This window comes from Tribolium madens, unplaced genomic scaffold, assembly GCF_015345945.1.
Source record: "Tribolium madens isolate multiple individuals breed KSU strain unplaced genomic scaffold, Tmad_KSU_1.1 Scaffold_2;HRSCAF=44;Tcas5.2_LGX, whole genome shotgun sequence".
NCBI classification, from domain to species: domain Eukaryota; kingdom Metazoa; phylum Arthropoda; class Insecta; order Coleoptera; family Tenebrionidae; genus Tribolium; species Tribolium madens.
Window position 1 is genome coordinate 1,180,584 of NW_025400995.1, and position 24,569 is coordinate 1,205,152.

A 24,569-nucleotide genomic window follows, 5' to 3' on the forward strand; every position below is an offset into this window, starting at 1 on the left:
CAGTTGCGGAAGCTAGTTAATAGAAAGAAATTTTTAACGCGAAAGCAAATTAATGATTTTTTTTGGTAATGGATACCTTTTAAGCTTAATCTTGGTCAATTTTCAAAGTGTTACGTTTTAATTAATTTTTTCACGTTATAATGCGTTTTGGAAGTGATTTGCATCGGTAAAAATGTAAAAACAATTTTGGCGATTTTCCCATAAATGTAATAAAATGCCTTAAAAAGACCCAGAATAGATAAAATATCACTCAAGACCAAAGACAAATTTAGGTAAAATAAGAGAACCACGAATGCAAAAACGGGTACATAAAATTACCTATGCTGGGCATTAAAACGTTAAAGACGGAAGATTCCGCGCCGGTCCAAGACCCGCAACTTTCCGAAAAAACTTTCAAAAATAGCTCAAATAGAGGACACAAGTTCCTTTTTCGAAGCTTGACGCGTGAGTTTGGTATTTTTATATGAAAATAGTATTTTTGATACCCGCGGTATCGAAAATCCTTTTGGCGTTTTGAACTCGGATGACCCAATCAAATTCTTGTTTATTGAGCTGTTGCTAATCGAGATCTCGTTCCCTTGAGCGATCTGAAAATGCACTGTTGGCATTGCTCCTTATTTTTGGCCAACCCACCCCATCAATTTTCCAAATCCAGTTATTACCAGTAATTCAATCAAATCAAAGATATGGGGTGGTCTTAACATTCAAGAGCGATTAACTGATTTATATAACGTGGACACGCAACACGATTACGGAATTAGTCTCCCAGATGGATTGAAATTATTGTCAAATGAAGACTATCTAATTTTATTTTAATTACAACGGTTTCAGATGATTTATTGTTGATGTAACAACAGTCAGTCGGTTGTCAAAGCACTTCTGCATTTTATTGTGTCTGTACAAAACGGTAATGTTTTTAACGGCGGGCTTGTGTTTTAGTGCCGTATTGATGTATTACAGCCTAATTGCTTACAGGAGGAATTCTCTCGGATGGTATATTTAACCATCAGTTTACAGATTAATTTGCCTAGTTCAACAATAGAAACACTAACATCACTGTTCAATTAGTAAGAATTTCAACTAACAAGACGCTGTGATTCGTTTTAAGTTCCTGGGGTCCTAACATATTAAAGCGTTAAAACTCTCGAATGTAGTGGACAAAGTCCTGACCTGCAGGTTCTGCAAGCCTTCACAATTTTATGTCCCGTTCAAGAGGAAATAATTAACTCGCAGGTTAATTAGTTTGATGGTTGTCGTGGAAGCTTAAGGTATCAATTAAATTTGTCATGTATTTTTTGCAATATTACGATTCAAACACAAAGTTTGGACGATTTGAATGGTTTCGATTTGTTTCTTCCAGTGAACAGTTTTGAAAGGTTTGTGACCGCGTTGCTAATTTTGAGGGACAAAAAGGTACATTTCCATTGACTGCACGGTCAGTATTATAAGATCGCGACTCGATTAAAAACTCGGTAAACCGGCCGGACATACTTTTACCTTGCACTGCCCTAACGTGCTATTCGTACCGAAAATTAAATTTTTCAATTATCTCACTCATAATGGACGAAATTCGTAAAACACCGATGTAACGGTTCATTTCGGCAATTCGGCAACCATGCACTTGCTTTTAAAAGGAAGAAAGGATTCGACTTAAGGGCATCGAATATTTCAAGTGAAAGTTGACCGGAATCACTATTATTTTATCAAAATTGAACTATAATCATTTTTGATCGAGATCCGCTGTTTACTTAAACAAAACACTTATCTTATACATCATCCTAAATTAGATAATGTAATCATAACGTAAATTGAGTTGAATGCATTATAAAGACTCGGTTTCATTAGGAGAACGTGCGCTCTTTCTACATTACAATAGATCATCATAAAGATCCTTCGAGGTGACAAAACTCTCTATTGTTGCACAAAAATTTCTTTGGCAAATACTCGTCGCTGCATTTTTCTATTTTTACTGACGTAACTGGTGCCAAGAGAATAAAAAAATCTCAACTTTTGACTTTGATGAATCGTATTTATCTTCAATGTTTATGCTCTAATTTTCTAATATCATTACGAAGGAATACAAAATGAGTGTCTTGTGTATTTTTGACAGGCATTTGGATAAGAGCTGGTCGAAGGGTCCATGCGAGTACTTAGAGCAGTGACATGTAATGAATGATGACCATATATTAGTAAGTTGATTGTCTGGACCTCCGGGTGTTCTTAATCTTGAGACTGTAACGTCGTTTCTGATCACTTCCACCCTTCAAATATCAGCATGTGGTCATGTGTTGTTTGATTACGATTTGTCTGAATAGTTTTTGACTTGTTACATAACTGGATACAGATCAATAATTACACACTGCAAATTAACAGAGTGCCGAAAGCCTCTGGCAGAGCAAGAAATGAATATCTTCAAGAATGTGGTAATTAAAGAGATTAATAGAATTTGGAGCGGTTCCAACTCCGTTTTGATGACTTTATACCATTGTATTTAATTAAAAATTCGAATTTTTTTCGTCTGGACGTTGATATCTCTTTTGGTGGTATATGATGGATTACACTTGGTACGTTTCTCCTTTTAATTAACGGCTTGGAAGCATCGGTTGGGCGGACATTAATTTCTTAGCCCACCAATTGATGTATTTATTTCTTTTCCTAACCGGCACTAAATCAACCACGGACAAAAGGAAAAATCGAATGGTCAAAATAATGACTCGTGCAAATTATAGGAAAAGAGATTTTTACAAATAAGTTGAACTTAGATAAAACTATTTCAAAGTTCAAAGCTCTCTTATATAATAGGTAAATAAATTTAATCAGTTAAATAAACTAATACACTATAAATAGCCCTCAATTTTTAAATTTGTAACATTTGATAACTGAAATTTTTCCGCAACTAAATTTTCAGTAGCCTAACGGGGTAAACGTGAAAGCTGTTCTAGATCTACTTAGGGGATATTTACGACTGTGTACTTACTAAACATTATCTTTCATGACCGGTTGTCTGTGTCAGCACTAGACTGTTAAAACAACCCTCGCTTTATTCGATACTATCACCAAACATTGTGATTTATACGCATTTGGAAAATTTTTCTTTCTATTGGCAAAAAATCAACGATATCGTAATATTTTGTTAGAATAATCAAATTATCGGTAGTATTTTTCCTAAAATTGTTGCAATAATAAACACTTGAAAGACGTGACACAAAAATAGTTTTGATTAGATACTTCCTTCGTGGATAATGAAGATTATGGTTAGGTTGTGGTTGTAATTTCCGAAATATTTGAATAAAGTACGTTTCGCTTCCATATTTGTAAAGCAACGTATCGATTGATTAAAATTCCCGAAGGTCTTCCTTTCATTGTATTTGTCTTGCTCATTATGAAATGTTTAACCCTCTAGATTTGGCTCGTTTCGTAACCATTGTGGTCACTTTACCAAAAGCCAAATACCGAATCAGATAACAACTAACTCCGTTTTGTCAAATTGGAAAGTAATTAGTTCCTTCTATCAGATCTGTATTGAAAAAGCCGTGTCAATGACTCTTTCGTTTATTATATGTGCAACGCAAATGACTGTCAAGGCCAATGCCGAAAATTTTCGACAAGTCAAATTCGGTTAAAGGGGCTGTTTAGGAGCCGGTTACGGCGGCACGTGATGTGTGGAAAGCCAGCTAGTGCACATTTTGAATGACGTCCGGTACCACGTGCATGGCCGGGTAATTGCTTCCATCAGTGGAAGAACCACTGCGAACCCTGAGGCCACTTCATCTCATTTCGTCAGCACTTCCAATTCGGATTTTTGCTGTCTAATCCTCCAACGATAATTTATGGAAATTGCGCGAAATCACAATAGGTGCGCAATCTAGGACAAAGTTTATTGCTTTGTTTCAACTATTTATCTTTGTAGACGGAAACCGAACTACGTTCCATTCATTATTTATCCTTTTGCCGATATTAACTACCAACACCTCGACACCTAGGATAATTTATGCAGAGACGATTCTATTATATATTCAAATGACAGGCTAATAAACCAATAAACAATAACGAGCCGATTTTACTATCTTTAGATCTTTATTCACATTCCACGTATATTACACTCATTAATCTGACCCAAAATTTTCAGTTCCTCAAAAGCTCCGAGCTTTTACCAAGCTCGAAGCTTTGGATAAGTGAAGCAATGTTGATCTTGATTCCGATTTAGACGTTGACTTTTTGGTCTGGGAGACGAGCTTTGTGGCGGGATTCGGCCGAAATTTTGTCTTTGTTCCATAGTATTATTAAGCTAGCCACGCTCACATTACCATAGATGCAATAAATAGTATTGAAAACGCTATAAATTAGATCTTCACTAAGCTTTGAGAAGGACCGATACCTACCACAGTTTCGATACCTGCTCCGATTATATTTATTTCCATAGCATGTACCTTGTTAACTTGTAATTTATAAATTTACATCTTATTGAAGAATAAAAAATAGATTAATATTTAAATGATCTGGAAAGTGTGATTTATATATTGAAAAAGTGAAAAACTAACTAGCAATTAATTAGATTTGTTGACACATGCCAACAATTCTTGTTTCGTAACAGTGCAAAATCTTACATAATTTGGCAATGTCTCAGACGCCTATTTTGATTAAAAATCCGCCGACACAAAAAATTTATCATTCTTTAAATCCGCTAAATTCTATCGAGTAGCACTAAAGCTCCACATGTTTAGCGTCATGCTGTGTTAATATTTCTCTCTGGATGCTAATGGCTTCATAATAGCACGCTCCTAATTAGAGGAAAAGATGTCGAAAATTTCCTAGATATCGGTTTTTGGTGAAATAATCTTGATAAGGCGAGAATAAATTGGAAATAGTTTATTAACCAACTCTTCAATAAATTATCAACCAGACAACTGTAAACAGGCCAGTGCTGTTATTTATCAAAATAACCGTTTTCGAAATTTTTCCAAAAATGATAAACTAATCAGTTTATGATTTATTGAATTATTTTTCACACAATGAGGAAGTTTCAAAAATGTGTTGAGTGAATCAGGGATCCGGTTTCAAAGAGCCGTCTTTGACGCACTTGAAAAACATTGAAACTTGATACATTATTTGTCGGCGACTGTACCCTCAAAATTTTTGACTAAAAAATTGAAAATAGCAAAGATAGTCTACTGTTTTGAGGTTATCATAGCTTTATTTATTTAGCAGGTATTTTAGATTACAAAAGAATGATAGTCTTGTGATTAACAAGTAGACCCAACACTTGATTTTAAAGTAGCACATCGTCTGTTACATATCGGTTTTCATTATAATATTGCAATTATGCAAGACAGTAGATCTTTGTATCGTGTGTTTTTCGTAAAAAGTTGTATTTATTTGCATAGAAAATTTTGAAAATCATCACAAAATGATAAGGAAGCTTTCAAAGGGTAACGACCGATACGACGCTAATTCGTTATTAATGAAAAAAGTACCTGCAATATTTTCATACAGTCTGTCTAAATGTCTGTCAAGGTCGTTTAACATTTGCATGATCAGTTGGTGGTCTTTTACGACGAAGAGTAGTATCGTTAAGACTAGTTTTTTTCGTCAAATTTGCATGTCAAACCTGTACCTATTCTCCTCTAGTGCCAAATTTCGGCAACCCACGTACTGTTTAATTCAAATCTCTTTAAATTTAATAATGTGCTTGGAGAGGAGATTTCAAGCTCGATTTCAGACCCTTGGCAGTTTCGCAAAAAGACGTTTAAAACAATAGGCCCCAAATCGATATCGTGTGTTTATGACAGATTATTAATTTAACAACAGGAAGTCTCGTCATACATTTTAATCTCCTGAAAAAGACAATAATTAATTTGACATTTGAACTCTTCCTTAACACGAAACAGTTCAAATGATTGACGCGGTAATTACCCAATTGCATTATTTTCGCACGGGTCACTAAATGTGTTTTTCTTGCCAATATTTTATAAATTTTTAAACCATTAACACCTGTTTTTAAACAGTATCTTCCTATTCGGGAAGTGATGATATATTTAGAGTCAAAACAATGTGACGTAACCGAATTATTGCCAAAATTTTTCTTACGACCCACAGAAAAGCGTTTTGAGGATCATTATTTAGCACAACAGTAAACAATTGTTGTTATTGAATGGATAAATCATAATTATTATTAAATAAGTGATTGATTTATTACATAATTTGCTGATAATTATTATCCTAATACTAGTTTTTACAAGGATGTGAAACATTGTAACCAATTATGGCGATTAGAATTTCCTAAACAAATTTCATTATTTTAATGCCCACTTAATTAACTCAAATGGTGTTAACTTTATGAATTTTGTGAAAGCGTAGTACAAGTTTTGCCAATTTTTTCATACGAAAAATATTATTCGCGGCTTAATGCGAGTCAATGAACTCGCCAATTTTCTAAAATCTTCAACCGAAAAATGCTATTTTTAATACCCGGTAAAGAATGAGACAAATCTTACCTTGGGTTTAGCTATTTTAGGCAAATTTGGCCAAAATCGCACCGAAATGTACTGACCGTGAAGCTGACCATTCATTATAGACACATTTAATCCAGATCGTCAAGGTTGACGACGCATATTTTGTCAAGAAAAAGCTAATAATTAGTTAATTATTAATTACCGGTTTAGGTAACTTAAGCACATCGCGAAAGGCAACTAATTACATTAATTATCAAAAATTATAATTTTAATTGAGCTTCGGATAAAAATGAATCATACATATCATCGGATTACGAAAAAAAATTTTTACAACACTATAATTGCAATTTTATTGTGTGTTAAACGCTGCTTGTAATTATTTGAGTATTTATTTGACAAAAGTGATGGTAAAAATTAATTACCTTTTAGCGTTGGATAGTTTTTCTGCTTATAATAGGCTGTTAAAATAAATATTTGTTTAAGCTTGACAAGTGGATAAATATGTGCAATTCATTGTAGTAAGCTTCGATTTGTTTCGAATTTGTAATTGAAATCGATCACTTTCGCAACGTAAAAATTGTATTACAAGTGAAAAAGTGGTTCGTATAAATCGCGCTGGACCAATCGTCATTTTTGATTCAAACCCAATCGAATTTCAGCGAATTATGTAAATGGAACAGAACTATTTCGCGCGAGTTCACGTTCCTGTTTCTATTTTAATCCAGTTAAATAAATTTATTTTAGAGAGAAGTACAATATTATGTATTACAGTATAAGTTAAATAGTGCGAGTGTGAATATCTTGGCACTGAATAAGTGTCTGGGACGCAGTCAAAAAAATCAAATTTTATTCACTCAGTCTCAATTCGACTAAATCTGGATCGAAGTCTGTCACTTCGCGCCTACCTCATGGATGCGTTTGCTTTCAACAAGTTTTTCATATCACCAGCTGGTTTCCATTTTTCTTTACTTACTGACATTACTGAGATGTTCACACATGACCCTCAATGAAGGTTAAATGAACTATTTCGGAAAGCCCCCGAAAATTATTTAATACGTGCCACTCACATTTTGCATACTTAATCGACCCGCAAACGAGTTTACTCCAATCAGATAATGTCATTTCGTGTAAATTACGCCTTTTATGGCATTATTATGACAATCGACGCTCAAATTACTAATCAAATTGCCACTCTTCTCATTAAAACTTTCAACACTTCAGGTGCTGGAACAGGGGCCCCAACAATCTCGACATCACTACAACTAGCGTTTCCATGTGTAGACTTAATATTATGTGCATTTTTAACTCCAAGACCAAACTTTTATGTTAATTGTTCAATTAACCATCAATGAACCGAAAAAACTAATTTCTACTGTAAACTCACACCTGAACCATCTACCTTGATCATAATCCTACTCATTAGCCACCAGCTCTCTCATACCAAATGTCACGAATAAATTAAATGCACAGTATATTATTTAAACGTCAAGTATTTTTGATCAGTAAAAATAATAAATGCACAGTAAAGACAATGAATGAATGTCCAGTAAAACTAATTCATTAAATATTCTCACATTTTATTTTTAACAACAAAATGTTCCTGAGCAAAACCAAAAGTGTCGCAAAGCGTTTCGACTGACTACCATTTGCAACAATTTCCAGCCCTTGCTAAAACCATTCTTGCGCAGGGGCCCTTGCTAATACATATACCACCCACCAATTATAATAAATATCCAGTTTTACAAAAATAAGTTCCAATAATAAATAACATTCTTGCACAGGGGTCATACATTGTTATCTAATTATGACTAAAAATTTCTTAAATGTTATGTTTTATTTTACTAATTTTGATTAAAGTTACTGAACGTGTATTATTTTTACTGTGCAATTTGGTTTTTTTTACTGAACAAATTATAATAAAATACTGTGCGTGCTTTACTTGGCATTTATTATTCTTACTGTGCAAAAATTAATTAAATATCATTTTGTACTGATCAAAATAGAATTATTTACTGATCGCCTTATTACTACCCAAATAAAATTACATTATTGTAATTATAAAGAAAAGTATTAGTAGTTATGTTTATTAGTCATGAGGGGTTACATCCTTTAAGTTTAAATCAATGTTAGCCATTTGGTTAGTAAAAAAAATTCTAAAATTAGTCCAAAATTTTTGAAATAGTACATTAAGATAACAATTTAAAGACCACAAGTTTCAAAAAAACAACTTATTATGCCATTTTTATAAATACTGCGTTTTATATGATGTTATGTATTATTTTATATTAATTTACAATAACTACGATAACATAAAACCTACAGCTATACATCAGAACAAAGTAGTTATTTATGTTTGAAGGGCATAATAAGGAGATAATGGCCCGAAAGTTTGTTTAAAGCCCGACGTGAGGAGGGCTTTTAATTTCCTGGGGGCCGTAATAATCGACAATTATTCCCGTGGTACATACAACGTTTTATTGTATTTTGGATTGCGTTTTGCTTCTCTCAAATAAGAATTTAATATTTTCGACAAATTTTGGTGTATAAATCGAATTTCTGTACGTTATAAAAAAAACAAGGGCCTATAAAAACCAAATTACTCATGTTTTTGGGTGATTTCGTGTTGAAAAACACGTTTATAGTTCCAAAATAAAATAAAGATAAGAATAGTATATTATAACACAAGATAGAGAAGAGATTTTTTATAGCCAAGCTGTTTATAATAATAAATGCGGGGCTACAAAAATCTTCTCTGCCGTGTTTTATATACCATTTTTTTCACACTTAATTTATTAATTCACAACTACTATTTTTGTTAATTCTCTATTACAGTAATTAATTACTTACCTGAGTTATTAACTTAAGTTGGAAGTATTATTTTCTTCTTATCATGAATGAGGATATGTAATTTTTGTACTTCTGCAATTATTAAAGGAATTTTTTAACATCATAATATAAAATATTTGTTAAAATAACAAATAAAATGCAAAAAAAAGGGAAAAAGTGTTGAAATTTGCCTCACTACCGATAGTAGGTATTTTAACAAGAAATAAACCCATTTGTTATTTTAACAGTTTTGACATAGACAGAATAATTAGAGTTGGGGTTATTCTGATGTTTTTAATGAGGAAATGTAAGGTTTTTTTTATTTTATTTGGTATTAATTTAATCTCGAAATATATACTTCCGTTGGTACTTGTGATGCTAATAGTTTTCAATAATAACATTTTAGAAATTTTTGTATCATTGTAATACCCTCCAACATCGGCATTTACCCACCCTCTAATCCATTATAGCCCTTGGTGCATAATGAAAATGATTATATTGACTACCATGAGAGAAAAACAACTTCACAACCTCTCGATAAACTAATGATACCTTTTACAGCTAGTGGTGAAAAAAAGTGTATACTAACCGTTTTTATTAAAACAATATCGACGATAATAATACAAAATCTTTGGTCATCACGTGAAGATAAGTAACTACCTGGTGCGTGTGAATTTACACCTTACATTTTTAAATCTCTTGCACTTGTAGCCTTTTAATGCAAAACCATTTGTGTGTAATTTTACATAGAAGAGTGTTGCGTGTAAATTTGCACTTTTGATTGACTGTATACACAATGTAATTTTACATGAACCGTAAATATGTTTGTATGCGTTTGGGGTTTAAGTGTTCTAATTATTGCGCAATTTTGTTATTTTTTGAACAGCCCAAATGTTTCCTTTCGCTGTATTTTTAAATGTTTGATATGGAACAGGTTGATTTTTGCCACGTGTTCTCGTGCAACCTTTCATTGTTATTAGTTTGATTATTGACCCGTGCCAAAAAAGTGCAGTTCCAAAACTGTAGGGCTAACTTATTTTTGGCCGTGTAAACCGCAACTCATTCATTTTCTTTTGGTTATCTGCGGTCAATAATGAAGGGGTCAGTCAACCATTGATTTTTGAAAAATTTTGTCCCAGTTTGGTGGATTGTTAGAGGTGATTGGACAAGTGGGATTTTGAGGACATTTCCTAGAATTCTAATTGGTAAAAAATAAAGTAATTAGTTTGATTAATTAATGTAAATTCAAAGTTGTAAGTAATTTATCGCGAAACAAAGTGTCCAAACATTTGCTGTTTATTGTGAAAGTGTGACGTTTGTTTGTAATCTAAATAGGACCAATGATTCTATTTCTTCCGGTTAGATTTTTTCCAATAGTGCGCTCATGATGATAATTTATGGACAGCACGTGTGAAGCGGGTTCATTATATTCTTATAAAATTTGACAAAAGTCTAAGTTAATTTGTGGAAACTTTGACCCAGATTAAGGAATTGAACTTGACTCGGATTTCGAAAAATCGCTCATTTTATTACAATAATTTGCTATTTCAAGGTTTTAAGCAGTGTCTACGTGCAGTTTTCCTAGTAGTCGTAATTGTAACAGACAGCCTTAAAACTGCATAACAATTATTATCGTCAGAAAGCGCGAATAAACAGTTATGACGTAGTATCATGCTGATTGTAACTATCTGCTGAATGGTTGGCCTTCCATTGCGTAATACGTACGAAATTGCACGAGATTGCCATGCAAAAAGCCGGTTTGTTATACGAGACAGAACTCACGTAGCTTGCCAATTTTCTAATTCATAGCCTCTGAATCATGTTCGATCTATCACATTTATACAAGCACTTTGACCGCTAAATTCACCGAACTGAGAGGAGATTCTTGGATTGTTTTACGCTCATTGAGAGATTCCCTCCAGTTTGGTTCTTCTATGGAAAAATCTTAATGGAGTACAGCTGGACTAAATTCTAAATTGATTTCATAATATCACTGAACTTATGAACAGGATCAAGGTTCTCCACATGTTTTAAATTACGCATGGATTATCTAATTCTAGTCGCATCCGCTAAAATACGGCACTTCTTTACACCACAACGAAAATAAATTTTATCTCGCAGTTATCACTTTGTTATTATTTTAGGAGTACTCGACTCATATCGATTGTGGCAATTTTCGAGTAGAATGAACCGAAATATTGTTTTGTTTATCTTCGTATGTAAATTCGAATGAAGACAATTAAAACGATTCTAAATTTACTGATAAATTTTGTTTTTATTTGATGTAATTTTAAGAATCATTGTGTTTAATAGGACCGGTGAGAGGAACACCGTTATTGGTTGTCGAACAAATTCGTTTCAATAAACACGTAACATGCAGTTAGTAAGGTAATCCAGCGTTAAATATATGAATTAGGTAACAGGACAATAAGAGCAAAATTAAAGACGACGACTGAAAATTCTATAAATAGTCCGAAGTCATTATCTATGCAGAATGTTTTAAAATTAGCACTCGTGGACCGTGGAAGTTGTCTGTGTTATGTCTGAAGCAAACTTTAGACAATTTCTAATATTCGATATTAATGAATGAATAAAAATTCTAAAAATAAACCACGATTATGGTTATATAACCACTATTTAAGCTCGCTGCAATTTGTTTGCTCATTATATCAGCCGCTAAAGCCGGAAAAATAACCATTTATGTGTGTACAAGGTGCAATGACTAAAGAGGTCAAAGAAACGTTCAATAAACCGTGAAATAAATGCAGAAACCGTCCTCAAGTTCAGTATCAAATTTATGGAGCGCCCTAGTACAAGCATTTTTAGGGCCGTAATGAGAGAAAAAAAGAGATTGGAGCAAGTGCAGGAAATAATTTTACCGCACGCAATCTGCAAGTTGTTATAAATTTTCCTAAAATGCCGGTTTGGTTTTACGAGTAAATGTTTTGCCATGGTTTTCGCTCGAATGATCATTTTTAGTGCAGCTGCAATCGAAAAGTTATGCTCAAAATCGGAGTTTTATCCGAATCGGATCAGCTCTTCATTTACATATAATTATTTAAATTATAGTCAATACTCAAATAGTGCCTTCCGACTGACATATTTAAAACGTAGATAAGAAAAATATATTATACGTCAAGTAAACCCGTTTGTTTAGAAAGTATGAATGAGTGCGATCGGTACGATTTTAAAGAACCTGTGGGAATGTGGAAAGTGCATAAAGAGGAAACAATTGTACGCATTTAAAAAGGGCAATACCCTGACACATTACGCAAAAATGTCATTTCGCTAAATATGTAGGAAGGGAGAAAAAATAACTTCGCATTCTCATAGTCATTTTCCTGTAACCGTGCCAACTTGCTCTCTAAGTGTTGCAAACCGGCATTTTTGCCTTCTTAACTATTAATTCTAATCATTTTAAGACAACACATTCACAGACCTATAAATAAACAATGCATCGATTTCGTGGGACCCACTCATTCAATTTGGACACCGACCAAGTCAGCTGATTGCGATTTATAACAACTTTATTTAACAACCGAAACTTTGCAATAATTACTATAAATTCTCATTTACAAACCAATGATGGGTGGTCGTCGATGAATACCGTAATTGTCCGCGTTTTTACGCCTAATTGGACCGCTGTTATCTAATAAAACTTTGATAACGCTGACGCTCGCCATTCATCAACAAGAATGGGAAATTTCACCAAAAATCTTCGAAACAAGAATTCTGATTTAAGTGGTGAAAAAATTCCAAATATAGGGTGTTTTATAAAAAAAAATGACAAGATAAGATACGAGGAACATTAATTTTTTTTTTAATTCTCTGTCAAAAATTTTTGACATTCTTTTACCGATGGTCTTATATAGGTATGTTTTTTCATAATAATTCAGTAAAGGTACAAAAACTTTGTAAATAAATGCTACAAATAACATTAAACATAGTTACAAGATACCAGGCACATGGAAAAAAATGTTAAAAAAATTCTATCTATAAAAATTTCGAAGTTATAAGAGTATAAATTTTGCACTTTGATTCTATTTAATTCTGTTGGAAAAATAGTTTTCCGAGTTTTCTTGTCACAGACTATTAGAAGAGGAAACAAGGAAGCTGTATCCTAAATTGTATGTTATTTATGGCTTTTGTTGGCAAAATTTTTATTACCTTCACTAAATAATTATAAAAAAAACATATACAAGATCATCAGTATCATTAAATAGAGATAAAAAAATTAAACACTTTTTCCATGTACCTGGTACAGCTACAATAAAAAAAAAAAACGGAAAATAAAATTTTTCCAAATATAAATTCGGTTCTAGTTGTTAATTGTCAACTTGACATTACCTATCAAAAATATTTCTATTAATGGCATTAAATTTATACCAACTTGTATAAAGTAAAATCGTTTTCCTAAGACCTACTAAAAATTTTATTACTTTTAAGTTAAATGCGGTATTGTTAAGAGTAAACCAGAGGGTAAACAAATCATAAATTAGTGGAACCCACCCGGACCTTAAAACAGGTCAGTTTTTAACAGGGCCGGATTACTTACTTTCTTTTTGTCTAAAATACTTGAAATGTTTTAATAGTTTTTGATGTAGTTGTTATTAAAGTATTTTAAGAAATTTAAAAAAGCCGGTTATTAACAAGCTATTATTAAATAAAGCGGATTTTTTTTTAATAATAGCTTAGCAAAACTCTACCACTACTTTAGTTTTAAATATGGCCCTGTTTTATTTTAGTGGGTGCAGCAACACTTGCAAAGGAACGTCCCATTTATGGAGGGTTACAAATTCAAGCCATTGTTTGGTTAATCCCTTATAATGTGTGATAAAATTTTTAGTAGGTCTTAGGAAAACGATTTTACTATAATGCTGCGAAAGCCAGAATCGTCGAAAATGGTGAATTTAGCGGCAGAATTTAGAGTACCATCAAAATATTTTAACCCATTTTTAATAAAACACGTTCATACTATGAAAAAATTGAAAAAAAACCTCTAATTTTTTTGACATTTCTCGTTTTTTTTTATATGTAGATGTATTTTATCTTACTTGAATTTTTTCTCTAGAGTTCTGACACACCCTTTACAGCTTTTTTGTTTCTTCTTTTAAAAGTCTGTAGCAAAAAACTTGGAAAATTATTTTTCCAACAACAATAAACAGGGTCAAAATAAAAACCTCGATAATTTTAAAATTCTTATCGATAAGTTTTTAACATTTTTTTCATGTTCCTCTAATCTGGCACTTATCTTTTTTTGTGTTTTTGTAAAATTCTAGACATGGTCAATGAAAACACCCCTTGTTTTGCTATAGTTTCTGATGAAAAGTATACATGTTGTGTTATTTTGGACCACTAGATTTAGTGTCAGCTTGCGCAAACAGAAGCTTGTAGAAAAATTATGCATCCACTTTAGTAATTCGTTGTTTATTTTGTTTGTTGGCTCATTATTTGAGGCGAAGCTTCCTTTAAAGTTGCTTTGTGGCAGCCACATCAAGCGTCGAAATTCCCCTATTTACATTGTAACCCCGTAGTTTCTGTTTTTCTTCCTGTTAGATAAATTTCTAAAAATTTTAAATTGGTGAAACGGTGCTACTTTCTTTCATGGTGGAGTGTATAAAATATTTACTTACAAGCTCATAAATCGGAAATTTTCTCTTATGTAAGTGATGGACAAGTTTAATGAGACGACTTGGAGAGTAGCTAGGGTTACAACGGTGTTAAGTACAGTATTTGTTCGTCGGGTTTTTCGTTTTTAGCCGATAAATAACATTCATGCTGACAATAAAATACCTTGGTATTAGTTTATAGGGATGGCTCTATTCTTAATAATTATTTTTATTGTCTGAAAATCCACTCCGAGATAGAATTGTCGCTTCGGCATATTTTATTTTTAACAGAAGAACAAATCGGTTTAGAATTACCACTGCAAGTGCTAGGGGCGCAGCGTGATGCACGGTATATGTCACTGACAACAGATATATGTATACTTACTGTCATTTATATGTAAAACACAATCTTTTATTCGAGTCATTATTCACATTTCGGGAATAACTCTACTTAGGGTTCTTGTATTTTTCAAATTAACGATTTATTTATTGCATTGCTTTGTCGAACGATTTCGACCGCTTGACAGATACATTACTATAATTCTTATACTGCCGAACCTTGCGTGAGAACACACTTGTGCAACGCTTTTTTCGGAAAATAAATTCCGGCCCCCTTTCTAACCAAAGTTTTATTATTTGAAAAAATCGACTCGCAGCTCTGATGAAAATTTTACTACCGAGATTAATGAGTCCATAAAATAGAAAACATTCTTACCAACAGAGATGTACTTACTGTACTTTTATTAAATAATTTGAAATGCAAATCGCGATTTTATTACTCTGGTGATTTATGTCGATCACTCTCAGGAAAAGTAATTTTTCGAAAAAATGAATGAAATATGATCATACCTCACTGTGGAGGCTGTTGGATTCAAAATATGTTATGCAACCGTGTGCTGAAAATTTTGAACGTGATTTATAGTGTAAACTGGGGGAATATATGATGCAATTTAGAGTAAAGTCGGTTTCATTGTTGAAAACTAATCCAGAAATAAACGCCCCCGATTATTTGGCCTTTGTCGAATTCTAATAAAAGCGCATTTTTCCTTCAGAGCGTGGCTAAGTGCACAGGTATTTTCGCGAAAGACTTAGCATGAAAGAAATTGTGTTCCGGGTTGGCCAGTCTTCAAGTCTCCTTGAAGTCTTTCAGTGTTTTATGCGATGAAATGTCACTGTATGACAATACGAGATGCCGTAACCTAAAATAAGTTCAATTGGCAATTTCTCACATTTCAATAAAAAAATTCGCAAAATTTATTAAATGTCAAAGAGCGTGCTATTAAAGTGTTGGCTAGGACCGCTACTATGTCAATTCTATAAACACACGAATGGGGTCCTCTAGGACGTGTGCTTTCTCCGACAATTAACTTTTTATTAGTCTTCTTCTTTAATTAGGTTTTACGGCTTTTTTCATTACAATACTTGAAATTTTGGTAAGTAATAATGGAAGCAATTAACAGTTGCGTGTTTTGAAAACGGTTTGTTTTTGTGTTTTAATTTTATAGCTGCACAAAGCTGTTAAATATATGTAAAGTGCAATATACTCGTCTTTGAGAGCAACAAATGCTGCTTGATTAGCGTCGGCATTTTCATTGTGGTGAGAAAAGTAGCTTGCGACCATAGGGTCAAATTAATGCTTTCAATTAAGTGCAGAAATTTTCCCAAATTCTTCTTTCTTTTGTGTTTTGATGGGAGATATCGATGCGTAAACTTATCCGTTAATTGAAAATAAAGGTTTAATCTGTCGGGCTGGTTATTATGAAGGAGCTTTTTATTTTGCCTGTCTGGTTTAATAAGTTTATCGGTGCGATCTAATAACTGGAAATCATCAAATAATGGCCAATATTTGAGGCGATTTTCGCTGAAATATAACCAACAATTATCGGTTTTATTGCTTTCTAATAACAGCTCTAGCTCTGATTCCCCGTGATCAGATTTAAGAACCATGATATCATTTGTCTTGCAAACAAGTCGGCTCATTTCCTAATCAAACTTTTGATCTGAATGTAGCCTTGTATCGGCGACTCTAATCCCACAATCACTTCATTTTATCCTAATTAAAGTTTTTTTTTCAGCTATTTTGCAAAGGACTACGGTTGGCATTGGCCAAATGAAAATTCAAGGAGTAGCTACTTGTCAGTATTTATGCATGGATAGTTGCGGATTGCTCTACGGATCGGTAAGTTACTCTCAAAGCTTTACATACTTTCACTTATTGTTCGAGATATTGAGACCTTAATTTCTAAAACGTAATCAACTGAAGCATGAATACTAAACGGCTATTTAATGCTACAACCCCTGCCCCAAAGCTCACTTTCGCGCTTTTTATACCCAACTTGTTGCTTCCGGAATGTTCCAGTGTGAAAATAATCGCATTTTGGTCGACATGGAAACACGACAGAATTTTTTTTTATTTAGTTCAAAAAAATTTGTTGTTTCTATTTGGGCAAGGAAATATTTGTTTGCTTCTAAGTCTTATTTATTTATGTAATGAAGTGACATGGCTGCCCTTCTGCCAAGGATTTTTTAAAGTTAGAACAGAATAACGGAAATGAAGAAGTTTAAATGAAAAATTTAATTAAAACACCGGAAAAATGGATTAGTTAAACTGAAGAGATGTGACGTCAAAATGTGAATTAAATAAACGGTTGAAATTATTATAAACTATGAAATAAATGACTGAAGAAATAAGGCCAATTTTAGTTATTTAATCTACCCAGAAACACACATGACGATCACACATTGAGGACACTTGAGGTTAAGGTAAACAAAACAAAGGTATCCTCAATGAGCCAAAAATTAACACGTTGCAGTTAAAATAAAACATTTTTTTTTAATTTTCAATAAAAAAAAAGATTTACTTCTAATACGCAATTATTTGGTTCAATTTTCATATTCAAAACTTCGGGTGTTTTTTTTTTACTGAAAGTGATAATTTGTTTGTTTTAAATGGTATTTTTTTTATTGGGAGAGGATAATAATAATAATTGACAATGTACATGTAAGCACGGACATGAATATAAAATCTAGAAAAGTAAACTTTGAAATTTTTGAAAATAGATCATAAACTTTTGATTTCTGTGTAAAAGAAGAACAAATTTTAAGCCAGAAGGTTTGATTGTTTCATACAGAAAAAAAAAATTGAAAAAATATAATTGTCTACATTATGCTTAAAATCACTTCTATGCAGTGTACATTTAAGAGCATTTAATTCAAAGTAGAACTAAATATTTTCTAGTCTAGCATTGCATATGAAAACCAACGACAAATAAGTACAGCTTGTCAAGAATAAGAAAGGCTGCGAGATGCGCAGAAGATAGAAAGAGCGAATCTCTGTAAGAGAGTGATGGACTCTGTCTCTCTATGTATTAGAGAGAGAAGCTCCTTTCTCCATCCTTATTTTGTCTATTGCGCACCCGCGACTCAGACCTTTTTTATTCTTGACAATCTGTAGATCATGATACCAAATTTGAGAGGAGGAATTTAATTAAAGGCTTAAATATTTCTTTTTGTCATTTTTCCGGAGGTTGTTTCAATTAGTTTTAATTGGTTAGTTATACGGCACACTAAATCCCATTTTCGATATTTTTAGAAGTGTCTTGTGGACTCAGGTTAAAATAAAACGGTGCTTTGCTGTGCAAATTTTCTCACATTATTTGCAATTTGCAAATGTGTGCCAATGACAAGTCGATGTTTTAGTGATTGGGATAAATATTTGAAGTAAATTTTCGAATAATAGTAGTCTGGGATTGGAATATCAATGCACTATTGTGTTTGATAAAATACAGATAAGTGAGCGCGATAAACAAACCAATCTTAAGTATTATCAATAATACTAGTTAGTGTTGAAAAAAAAGCGCGAACCTGATTCTTTGTTGCGGCACTCATTTAGATACGAGTACAATTGAGGCCATGCGCCATGTTTATTGTTTTGTATTTGAAAATATTCCACACAACCTCGATTTACAACAATTTCGTCGATTTTCGTGTGTCTGGTGGTGTGGATTTAACGAAATCGTTTAATTTGGACCAAAGGAATTGATGAATGATGTAAATATTTTGTAAGTAGATGTAATCCGCTACTGGATAATTTCTAGTAAAACACTTCTACAAACAAATTTAAAAGTGGCGAATATATTTGATAGTGTAAACAGAAAGCTCATTGATCTGTCGAGTTGCGTCGTGATTTTGGTACTAGAAAAGGAAGAAACGCGTCAAATTGATAAAAACTCTCGTTTACTGTTCGCGCTTTTATGAGTTATAAACTAGATCCGTTTGCCAAATGCGGTTTTTTGAGTCGATTTGCACGACTGAAATTGGTTCAATGAATTCGATGAAGGCAATCAAAGAAAATTCCCAATCATGTCGAGGTGGTACCCAGTTGTTTAGGGGAGTTTTATCTCCGCTATCTTAATGTCGGTAATAATTACTTGTGGGATTGATTAGGGGGCGGAAGGGTTGTTGGGTTATCTTAACAGGACGCCATGTAAAGGCGCCAACTATTTCACTCAATTCTTTAATTTGTTGGAGTTGGCTTGTCGTCTTAATTATCAATTAATTAGTTCGGATTAAGTTATTTTAGCAATTATGCCACCAAACCGAATGATTTATCGACTCCACTTGAAAAAGCGTGCCCACAATCCTCCTCAAGTGCCTTGCTTTGTATCAATTATCACCTCCTACTACCTCAAATCACTTCAAGTGGATTTTTTGTGCGGACTCAAGAGACTCATCTTTATAAACATTTACACGAATTACACGAGCGTGCTGTAATTTCTAGATTCACAAGTCAAAAACACGCTTTATCAAGTCATTAATAATTTTACAAAAATAAATACACGCCAAACATTAAAGACGGTTTAGTCTACATCTTTTAAACACAATATTTAAATAATCACACACAGATTTATTACCTTACTTTATTTCCCTTTTATTAACAACCCGGCATTCCATTTACCTCATTAATTACCAGCCAAAACCACGGAATTTTCTACTAAAGCCATATTTTTCTCCTCCGTTTCTTCTAATTTATTGTCTAATTATCCAAATGGGTCAAAGTGAACAATAAAATACAGTTATTGTAAATTCGCTTTAATTCAACTAAACAATACAAGTTTCCGGTTTCCACTTTGTTACAGTTTGAAACTGAAAGTCAATATTAGGCAACACATGAGTCAATAATCGAAAAATAAAAGAATGACATAAAATGTACATTAATAATAGAAAGTGGATTATCTGTAATCGATCCGGTACACTATCGTTTTTTACACTGAGATTTATCAATAATTAAAACAGTTTCCAGGTAAAACTGGTTTTTAAATTTAATTTCTAAATTTCCGGGTTCTCATTGAAGAATGTGTCTCGTCAGCAGCTACCAATTGTGCTCCTACTTACACCGATCTAACCCCTATTGATTTCTCATTGACACGGAATATAAACAACGGATGATTCCAATAAATATGTAAATCCTTTTGGCTTCTGGTTGTTACACTATGATAAGCGGATTGTCAAAGAAACTTGTTAGGGGACTTAAATATTATAATTTACATGAAATGAGCATTAGCTCGTGTTTGTTTTGCGGACTAAATCAAATCTGATAGTGTTGAAGGCTCAGACAGAAATAAAACAAATGTTTTGTTTAACGTTTGATTTGGATTGGGTCATTTTTGGGGTTTTTGCCACTTAAATCACGCTAAATTCATTATAAATACAAATATTTATGGGTTATTGGCAAAAAGGAGTGCTGTAATTGGAAACGATTTGAAATTTAAATTCGAAATTACTCTTTAAATCCTATCCTAGACAGCTTACTTTTATAATAAATTGCATACTTTTGAGCGCAATTTATTCCCCATTCAATCTAGGCAATTTTGTTGCTGCAACTGCATTTTGTTTACTTAAATTTACAAGTCGCATCGCGCATAAAATACCAATAATTGCAAAATTATTCCACTCGTCGAAAAAATGAAAATTATTCATCGGCAGGAAACTATTTGAGATATTTATGAATTTCCCCATCGTTGATGAAAACAGGTTCGCCAAACTGTAACTTCCGTTTACAATACCGGATTTTTATAGCATCTCCCGAACCTGTGAAGGGTCGTTTTATTTATTCTGCAGCGATTACACTGGTAGTTTGCTATCCTTGGAGCTCGACATCTTTTTTCCTGAGACGATTGCGTCGCACCTGCAGACGTGTTTTACTAAATAACATTATAATAGAGAAATGTATGCGTATTATGCGTTTTTAAGGAGCTTGTTTTACCGGAATTGCAGCAAACGTAATTATGCTTATTATCTCGCCGCGTTATGATTCCAAAAAAATTGCTGTCAGACAAATTCATAATTATTTTTAACGATTACAAATGCCAAAATTTTCACTCTAGCAACATTCCAAGAATTCTCTCTTGCCACAGGCGAGGAAGTAGTTGTCTAGTCTTGAGTATTTTTGAATGTTTACTGATACCCAACAACATTTATTAGCCTTGTTGGAATATAAATGAATATCGGTAAAATTTGACGCAATTTTATGATATTTCAGCTTGGAAAACACTTGGAGACAGCCGTAAATGTTCCAATTAGAAAGAACATACACAGTAATTGAGTCGTATTTATTTGACCGAGTTTTCAATAATAGAAAAATTAGTCATACAGAGTGCATTACCCAACGCCATTCAAGAATTTTCTATGCTCTGGTAAAAATTCGTGTCACCTTTCTCGATTTTTGATCAAAAACTTCTAATTATGGAAATTGATTCACTCCCCACCGGGAGAATTTATAACGACCTGTTTAACATACCCTAAGGTCAAAAATAAACTCTTATCATGTTTTTGAACAAATAATAATTTGCCACTGATTAGCTTGGGAGTGATCCATTAGCGTTACTTCACCATTATGTAAATTTCTTAAGTGCAATAATATAATTATTTGTATTACGAGGGAGGAAAGTGCATCTTTTCCTTCCATAGGTGGAGGAAAAAACACTTTCCTCCAATGTAACACACATAATTTTTTCTACGATCCAGCAGGAAAAACTTTAAAACTGACAGTTTCTTTTGATATCCCAGTTTTATCATAATAAATCTAGCAGCATGTTTTTATGGGGGAGGTAAAATTTTTGCCTTCTTGCTAGGAAACTAGCTAAATCGAGCAAATGTATGGTAAAAGTAGTCATTGGGACAGCCCCTCGTGTAGAACCCATATTATCATATTATCGAAAAATATCGAAATTGTTAAGGGCTTCGCCCCCGAGTAGAACACACTATCAGATTTTGTCAAAATTTACATTTATTTAAATTTATTTCGACTCCTTCTAAACCGTATACTATCTGATTTGCAAATATTTTATATAATTAGATTCACTTCAATTCAATTTTTGAATTATAGAATTTTCACAATTTTTCTGCTAATAAACTGGAAATCTATTTTTTGTTAGTTCAGTGGTACATCTAGTTTTTTTTAATTACACATTCCTTGGCCAAATTTCTTTTTTGGGTTCTTATAGTCTTAAACAATGCTTCACAAATCATTACCTAACGATTTCAAGTCGATCAGTCTGCAAATTTACTGGGTTTTACATCGTTTTTGGTTTCATGCATTATTTCCGTCATCTCAGAATGTCAGAATAATAATATATAATAATAATAATCTCGATACTTACTTAGTTTTTGCTAATTTAAAAAGAAATCATCAATTGTAATTTTCTTATTTTTTTAATTGAAACCCCTAATTTTTTTAGCGAATTCGATAGATTTTTTAATTGTCGAAATGGCAACACCAAAATATTATGTATTACATAAAGTTTTACAAAAAAAATATCCAAAAAGTGAAATAATATCAATAAAAAACAAAGATTCTATTTTTTAAAAAGAAAATTGACCTCTTCGAGCATTTTTGCCAAAACAAAATATTTTCAGTTTTAATAAATAAGATTATTCTATAATTTTGCCGCTCACTGTATACCCTCATCATTCTAAAAAATTTTAGATAGGCCCCCCCCAAAATAATTCCTGGATCACCAGTAACGTTTTCTTTCGTATTCTATCGTTTTCGTTTGATTTTCTTGAAGAGTGTGAACCGCATTGACACGAAATGTCAACAACTGCCAGAAGTGTTAGATTGAATGATTGAAATTTAACGCACTCTTGGTAATGTTTTTTTAACTTACCATTTTTATGGACTTTTGGTCCAAATAATATTAATTAACGAAAATAACCCGTCCGTTGCAGTAAAGGTTGGATTGAATTTTCATTTTACATCATCGCTTATTGTCTAAAGTTTGATATTTTTTGCTATAGTGTCTAACAAAATTGCTATTTTGCGCGAGAGAGATGGTTAATTAATTTTTACACGGGTTGAGAGCGTTGGAGCTATCACGTTTTAGTTAGGGTCGTAGGAAAATAAATTAATTTTTAGCTTCACCTATCCAGAAAAAACCTCTGGTTTGTTGTACTTTTTTGTTATTTTTGTAGTGTTCTTGGTAGAAACTTGTTTTTATTGGACATTTCCTATTTGGTATTTTTGCTTGTAGTTTTGTGATTTCTAAACAATTAGCAGTAGATGTGTTTAATGTGTTGGTTTGTGATTGGTTGATGTTGATGAGAGATTTCCCAGTATGGTAAAAGTAGTTATTTTTGTTTTCAGAGAGAATTCGGAGATGAATGCATATTCAACGAAACGATTGAGCAACACCATTACAATACATATTCGTCTAGTAAGTACTCCAACGAAAGGAGGACCTTGTACCTGGCTTTAAATCGGCGAGGACAGCCGCGAAAAGTCCAATTGCGAGCACGCCAACAACTTGGAAGACTTTCTTCGTATACTCGCGTGCTGACCCGGACTGTGGCCCCGGAGCGGGCCGAAGAGTTGCATCCGGTGCGACACCACGGTCACATGTGCTCCTCTCCCAGCCCCCTCGAAGGCGGCGGTCGTTTGCCCATCGCCCCCACGGCCGAGCGGCCGAACGACCCTCCGCGCTGCCGGAAACGGAGGAAGCGGAAGAAGAAAAAGCGAAAATGCCCCCCAGACGCCGAATCCGACACCGAACTGTGCCACAAAAGACATAACACGTCGAATCATCGAAAACTCCAACCCACCAGGTTAGTGAAGAAATGTGAGAATGAAGACAGTGACGAGTGCCAAAGAGATGTGACTGTTGTTAATAAAAAGAAACACAAGACTAGTGATAAAAATTTAGGCCCGAAAAAGAAGAAAAACAGTAAAAAAGGTGCGAAAAAAAGACATCACGTGATCACAAGCACGGAAGTTGCCACGACCGCGGATGATGTCACACATGATGATGATTATGGCCTGGATTCCACCACCCATTGGGACTGGGAGGACTCCACGGCGCTCCCGGATGTATCCATGTCCATCCCGGGCGGACCCACCCCCGCCCAACCCGACTGACTCGCTCCGGCGTCCTCTAGCGCCCCTTTTCCTCTTCCTTTATTTATTTGTAATATTTATTGTATCTTGAACATTGTACATAATTATATAAATAAGTGAAATATACCTCGCTATCAACTTCCGAGTTTTTTTTACGTAAGTCTCATTTTGCGTTAGCAAACCTCTCATTTAATCGTGATATTTGTAGATTTAGAGTGACTGTATAGCGCATTTTTTATTAATTATTATTAATTCAATAATTACGAAAGCATGTGCTTTAATAACGCCATA

The 24,569-nt window shown here is 33.3% G+C and overlaps 1 protein-coding gene across 1 annotated transcript in view; it reads left to right on the forward strand.

Annotated features, from left to right (window-relative positions):
- Positions 1-24,569, forward strand: part of LOC123006122 (calcium uptake protein 3, mitochondrial) — a 36,073-nt gene that overhangs the window by 1,962 nt on the left and 9,542 nt on the right. Inside the window, exon 2 of the mRNA XM_044400333.1 lies at positions 16,963-17,066. Within this exon, the coding sequence (XP_044256268.1) occupies positions 16,963-17,066 (104 nt within the window). The remainder of the gene's footprint in view (positions 1-16,962; positions 17,067-24,569) is intronic.